Consider the following 7,062-nt stretch of genomic DNA (forward strand, 5'->3'; position numbering starts at 1 on the left):
GGGCTGAGAGAAAGGTCCAGGACCAGCTGATCCTACAACCTCTCAGGCTAATCAGATTTGGAGCCCAACCCCTCCCTTCCCCCCACCTTCCCTGCCAGACCTAGCCCACGTGGTGGCCCTGCCCCTGCGGATGGGAGACTCAACTCTGGGGGGAGACTCAACTCTGGGTTCCTTCCCAGCTGTCATAAACCTGCCGTGGGAGGCTTCCATTTTAGTTTCATTCCTGGGTCTGTGGCCAGGACAGGATGCCAACCAAGACTGGGCCTTCTGCTGGGGGCGCAGGAGGGAAAGACTGAGCAAAAAGCACCGGGCAGCAGATTCTGAGGGGGCACCTCTCCCAGCCTTGGTTCTCCACTGTCCCCGCCCCCTAGAGATGCCTCCATAAGCCAAGGAAGTCCGAGGCAGCCGCGTTCTCCAAACCGTTTATTTCTCTCGACCGGGAGGTGGGAGCACGGCGGGCAAATACCGCAGGCGGCAGGGCCTGGTGCAGGCGGGTCCCGGGCAGCCCTCAGGCGAAGGTGGAACTGTTCCAACCCACGTTGGCCGCGTTCATGTCGTAGTAGTTGATGTAGATCCTGCGAGGGACAGAAGTCGAGCTGAGCTGGCCGTGCGGTCGCGGGCCGCGCGCCCCCTGCCCCCCGGCGCCCCCTACCGCACCTGTCCGGGCTGACGCGCAGGCGCTCGGCCAGCAGGCCGCACAGCAGCTTGCTGTAGGTGCGGTTTTGCGCGCCGCCGATCTTGCCGATGCTGTGCAGGCTGCAGAGTGCACAAGGCTCAGTGGAGCCACCGAAGGCCATGAGCTGGTCCGGGACCACGTGCACCGCGATGTACTGGGGGGAGAGGAAGAGAGGGCGCGGTCAGAGGATCCGAGCGACCTCGCCGGGCCCGGGGCGCCCCCCGTCCCTTCCCCGCCCGGAGTCGCCTCCCTTCGCCCCAGCTCGGGACCACCTCGGCCGACGGGCACCCCCTCTTCCTGTTCCCTCCCGGCTAACCTGGGCCGGCTTGCCAGTGGCCTGCGCCAACTGCTGGGTGAGCTCGGAGAGGAGCCCGTCCGGCACGGAGGCGCGGGGCACGTTGGTATTCACCACGAACATCGGCATGATGGAGGGATGGCAGGAATAGGGCACAGGAACGGAAATGCGCGGGACTGCAGCGGGAGAACCTGAGCTACGTGACCAACGCCCGCCGCAACTTCAGGGCAGCTGCGGTCCCGCCTCCCATGACGCAACCGCCGGCGGAGGCCCCGCCCCCGTGAGGCCGCGGCTCCCTCCCGACTGGTGACGTCGCGCCGGGCAGGACTCCGGAAGGGTGGGCCTGCCCGTCCTCCAGCGAAAGCCATAGCCCCGCGCAACCCCTCAAAGCCTTTCTCCACTTGGCTGTCTGAAATCTGCCTGTCCCTCGTTTTTTATCAGTCCTTTCATTTAGTTACTGATATTTACGCAGTGACCTGTATGTGCCTGGAGCTGGGACTACAGCAGTCAATAGGACAGATGGTCCCTGACCCTCCAGGGGCTCAGAGCTGGCCCAGTAGCTGAGGTCGTAGCTCATTCCATCTCACACTCACTGAGCTCTTGTGTGTCCTGAGTCCCCAGGGCAACATGTCCCCAAGAACTACAGTCCTGTGTGTATGTATGTATGTGAGAGAGAGAGATTGCTGTAGGTGGGAAGAAAGATGCCACAAGGGAGTCAACATCCAGCTCCGTTCCCTCCACTCCCCTCTCCCTTTCAGAGTGAGAGAGCATGCTGGGAGGCTCCAAGGGGAGGGGCAGAGAGTAGGAGGTGAGGCCCAGACAGAGCTCCATGGGCCAAAGGCAGCAACAGCCTGAGAGCCTACCCCCAACTTGAGGTGCCCTGGGCAACTTCTCTGCAGGTCTGGAAACTTCAGCTCTTCAGGGAATCCCCACCCTAGTCAGGCCCTCTAGGATGCCCTCTCAGACATCTTTGTCTTTTCACTAACTGTCAGCTCAGTGGACATCTAGTGGATACCAAGCACACACGACTAAATACTGGCTGAATGAATGAATGGGTGAATGAAGACAGCCATGACACAGCAGGAAGAGGACAGGGCAGCAACAAAGGCCAGGGATGAGCCTGCAGGCCCTGTCATCACTGAGTAGAAGGACCTGTGGCTAAGTGGCCACCCCCATTCCATCTCTGAGGAACCCCCGGTCAAGGTGTCACACTGGGGAATGGATCTCTCTCAGGTGCTGGAGGAGGCATGCTGCATTTGGCCAAGTCCTCAGAGCTCTCCAGGAAGGTCCTGTCCTTGGTCTCTGGTAGGTGCAATCGGTTAAGGTGGCATGGTACAAACTGGCCTTGATGATGGCCACTGATGCACTGATGTACTCCATGCCATGTGTCATGCGGGGTCCCAGCTCCTGCTCCCCACCCAAGAACGCAGGATATGGTGAGGCCAAAAAGGAACACCAACGGAGCCATGGATAGGGGAGTCATACCACTATATTCTCGCTGGCGGCTGGGTTGGAGACACAGGAAGCAGGAGCCACACTATCCGCAATCTGCCGTCCACTTCTCTGCCAACCAACCAACCCACCCCCGCCCCCAGCACAGCCACGGCAGTTATATCAGTGACCAATGGCTAAACGGCAACAGCTGAATGGCTACCCAGCCACAGCGGATGGCCATCTGATCACAGCTGATGGCCGTCCAATAACTGAGCCAGCATCTTTCCACGTGAGGCCAAGAGCCTAGAAATTGCTCTCCGGGACTCTGTCCCCACACTGTGTCTCCTGCCCAGGAGGCTCTTCTGAGTCCTAACAGCCAACTCAGCATTTCCTGCTTTTATGTCCAAATCTAAGCGCATTTCTTTTCCTCCCACACCTGACTGCCTGCCAGTGAAATGTACCTCCCTCCACTGTCCCTTTATCCTCACTTCTCTCCACCCACCTCGTTACCACCACCTTAGTCTAAGCTAGCTGGCATCACCTTTGGCCTGGCTTGGACTCTGGAGAGAAGCCCATTTCCCTGACCCTGGCAGCAGATCTGGCCATGTAATTTCCCTTGCCCAGTGAAATGTGAATAGAAGTGACATGAGTGACTCCAGACAGAAGATTCAAGAGCCAGCACCTGTGTGGGGACAGAGCCCACAGTTTCCAAGGTCTCGGCCTCACGTGGAAAGGTCCTGGCTCAGGTAGTAAATGGCCAACAACTGTGCTTGGATGGCCATCAGCTGTGGCTGGTTGGCCGTCAGCTGTAACCAGTGAGTCACTGGCCATTTATATAACTGCCGTGGCTACGCTAGCAGGAAGTGGTGGCTAGCAAGAAGATGGTGGCTGACAAGCACGGATTGCAGTTAGCACGGTGGAGTGCGGGTTGCAGATTGCAGAGAAGTGGACGGCAGGTTGCAGATCGTGTGGCTCCTGCTTCCTGTGTCTCCAACCCAGCCGCCAGCGAGAATATAGTGGTCTGACTCCCCTATCTATGGCTCCGTGGGTGTTTCTTTTTGGCCTCACCATGTCCTGTGTTCTTATGTGGGGAGCAGGACCAGAGACCCCACATGACACCCTGCATGACAACCTGGTTTGCTGCTATCTGAGATAATGAGAGTGGGTGATAAGGTGGAGCCTGGCCAGCAAACACCCATAATGCTCCTGTGGTTGAGCCACTGCCATTTTCAGGTTATAGTAGCATAGGGGGGGACACCCCTGATCAGAACAGCCTCTGAGCCATTTGCCATCAGCTCTTACTCTCCCCCAACCTGTTTCCAATAGTGAACACCAATTTTCTGTGGAGGTGCTATGATTCCCACCTCCCCCTCTTATTAGCGTGGACATTTGGCTAACCTCTATAAGCCTCAATTTCCCCAATTTCCCCTGTAATTTGGGGATGACAGCAGTGTCCACCTTACAGGGGGGTGTTGTGAGGACCAAGTGGCCTAAATACTGGTGACAGTCACTTCTGATAGAAGTAGTATTGTCACAATGCCCTGGGTGACCTCCCTGCCTACATCTTGCACCACACTCTTGTTCTCTGGTCTTGTGCACTGCCCTTCAGTGCCATGCTGCTGGCTCCTGATTCCTGGCTCTTGGCTCAGGCATTGGTCCTGAAATTAGGTTTGCCCACACTTTCCTTCGTCTGACTTGGACTCAGTTCCTTGGGAAAGCCCTCAGAGCTCCTGGCTCTGTCGGGTCCTGTAATGTGCCAAGCATCTGCCCTGTCCTTCGAGGCCATCACCACATTTCTATCTGTGAGGTAACCATCCTTTCTAGGCGGTAAATCCATGAGAATGGAGACCATTGCTGTCTGCGTACCTTCTGACCTGGTACCTCAGTGGTAGCCAGAGAGCCTCCAAATATGTCCACACTCCAATCCCCAGAACCTGGGAATATGTTAGGTTACATGGCAAAAGGCACTTCACAGATGTTAATTAGGGTTATGGGATATAATTAGGGAGATTATCATGGATTATCTGGGTGGGTCCAATGTAAGAGGTCACATGACCCCTTAAAAGCAGAAAATTTTTTCCAGCTAGTCAGATGCAGCAGAACGGGATGTCAGAGACTCGAAGCAGAAGGACTCCGTGTGCCGTTCCTGACTTTGAGGTTGAAGGGGACCTCAGCCAACTGCAAGGAGCTGAATTCTGCCAACAACCTGAATGAACATGGAAGTAGGCTCTTCCCAGTTGACCTGAGACACCTTGACGTCAGCTGTGTGAGACCTTAAGCAGAAGACCCAGTCACGCCGTATTGGGTGACTGACCCACAGAAACTGTGAGATAATAAATGTGTGTTGTTTTAAGCTGCGAAATTTATGGTGATTTGTTCTAGGAGCAATAGAAAAGTAATACACCTGGCATCAATAGGGTTCAATAATTATCGGCTGAGAAACAGGCACCAGGTGGCGTTTTAGCAGATGTGGCCGCCGCCCTGCCTGAGACCCTCCTCTCTTTCCTCCTCACTGACAGAATCCCAGTTCTCTTTGGTTAGAACATTCGCTGCCCCAGAGCCCCTGGCAACCAGGTGTGGCTGTTTGAGGCAGCTGTGGCTCACGTACTGTGTGGGGTTGATGGGGAAGCAGCTGCTTTGCTGACGGAGGTGTCACCCTACCCCCTTCCTCTTGCTCCCGCCTGCAGTTTGGATATAACCCCCGGTTGTGTGGCATCTGTTGAGCAACCAGAGCTGAAAAAACACAGGCAAAGGAGAAGGAGTGGTAAACCAAGGGAGCCTGGGGCTCTGACAGCTCTGCCCATTGACAGCTCTTCAGCTGCCATTTGGTTAAAGAAGAGAAATAAACCCCTCTCTGTTCAAAGCACAGCTTGTCAGAGTTTCAAGCCCAGTGCAATTCCTGGCTGTTGCAGAGGACTGCTTCAGTGTCACATCCTGTGTAAGGGCTGTTGGACAGGGAAGGGGGTGGGAAGAAAACCTCACGAGGTAGGGAGATGTCACGAGATGAGGAGAACTGTAGCGCACACTGAGTACCCGGCAGACCCTGCAAGTGGGCAGCCAGCTCTGGGTTGAACAGCTCCAAGGGCAGGACCTGAGTTACCTGAGTTACCCGTGCTGGAGGGAGGAAGGCCGTGGTAAGGGAGAGCCTGCAGCTCCCCTCGAGTACGACCCGCTTATCCCCTCGCTGCCTTTCCCTGACGTGGACCGGTCATCACTCCACGTCTGTGGATGGCGGCCCACCTTCCCACCACTCCCACTGCCCCCTCACCAGCCTCATGTCCCTCAGCATCCCGCCCCAGCCATGATTCATCACTCCCTCCTGCCCCAACAACCCAGGCAGCCCTGGCCCCTGACCATCCCCCATTCGCCAGTCCCCTTGCCCTTTTTCACTCAATGTGGTAAAAGTTGCAGCAAAGACAAGCAAAGACACCCTATCCCCCTTTAGTCATAGTGGAAGAAGACCTGGGGGGTCGTCACCCCACTGATGACCCCTACCCAGCCATACGTAAAGGTACAGGACTGTAAAGACGGGTGTCTGCCAGGAGACCACTGTCGCGTCCTGCATGACAAGAGCTATGGGAAGCAAGAAGGGCTGCGCAGGGTTAAGAAAGACAGTAGCCAAGAGTAGAGTGCAAGCTGGGCCAAGGGACTCAAGTCTCAAGGACTGAGCTCCGAATCGGGCCAACGCATGGCTTTTATTAGTAATCATACAAGGAAGTAAAGTTTGATTTTTCCATGGTCCACAAGTCACGTGCCTGACTGCTGTTCTTCCCGAAAGCCCCCATCGTGCTCCAACACGTACTGTGCCTTCACACACACACGTATAACTCCAGGGAATGGAATCACTGTACTGAAACCATCAGATAAGAGAGCCTGACCGAGATTATTCCATCGGTTTCCAGCTTTCTGGGACCCTCCCCCAAAGAAGCTTTACCGACATTATTCCATCGGGTCTCAGCTTTCTGAGACACTTCCTTGCGATGTCATGGGGAAGGCGTGGGGAACACACAGTTCGGCAGCTATAAGGCAACGGATCACCACACTGCAGAGAAAGGCCCAGGGGTCACGGCCAGCAGAGTGATCCGGACTGAGTCACTTAAACCCACTGAGCTGCATTTTCGTCATCTCAAAATGGAGATGGTAATTTCTTTTCCATAGACTTGTGTGAAGATTAAAGGAGACAAGCTCAAAGTTCCTGGCATACAATAGGTGCTCAATAAATGCCACCTGATCTTACTGCATTGTAACCAAGTGTCCTGGAGCAGGAAATGGGCTAACAGGACTGAACCCTAATGGTGGGCATCCCGACAGAGCGGGCAACTGTGCTTTCCTTCCCTGGTGGCCAGGTCCTGTCCCCACCCACTCCTCCCTTTGACCGGTCACACCAAAGTTGAGGCCAGTCTGCTCGGAAGTCCCCAGGAAATGGGCCTGCTCCAACTGCTGCACAGGAGGTGACAGTGGCGCAGCCCAGCTCAGACTCATGGACAAGAGCCATAAGCAGCCCATAGCAACCTGTCCCAAAGGTTGTGTACTGAGCTTCTTGGAAATCCTCATTTCCTGGAACATGGAGGTGTAAGCAGGCACCTTGTGGGGAGAGGGGTTCAGAGAGTGTGGGGACACTGGTCATTGTAGTGACATGGAAAGAGACCATTGGAGG

The 7,062-nt window shown here is 55.6% G+C and overlaps 1 protein-coding gene across 1 annotated transcript; it reads right to left on the bottom strand.

Annotated features, from left to right (window-relative positions):
* Positions 1 to 406: 406 nt before the first annotated feature.
* Positions 407 to 1,213, bottom strand: MIF (macrophage migration inhibitory factor). Its single transcript, XM_033097984.1, has 3 exons — positions 993 to 1,213; positions 658 to 830; positions 407 to 575 (listed from the first exon to the last, which is right to left on the bottom strand). Exons 1-3 carry the CDS (start codon positions 1,098 to 1,100, stop codon positions 509 to 511), a joined length of 348 nt encoding a protein of 115 aa, XP_032953875.1. The 5' UTR covers positions 1,101 to 1,213; the 3' UTR covers positions 407 to 508.
* Between the last annotated feature and the right edge of the window lie 5,849 nt (positions 1,214 to 7,062).

Source organism: Rhinolophus ferrumequinum, chromosome 25 (assembly GCF_004115265.2).
Source record: "Rhinolophus ferrumequinum isolate MPI-CBG mRhiFer1 chromosome 25, mRhiFer1_v1.p, whole genome shotgun sequence".
Lineage (NCBI taxonomy): Eukaryota > Metazoa > Chordata > Mammalia > Chiroptera > Rhinolophidae > Rhinolophus > Rhinolophus ferrumequinum.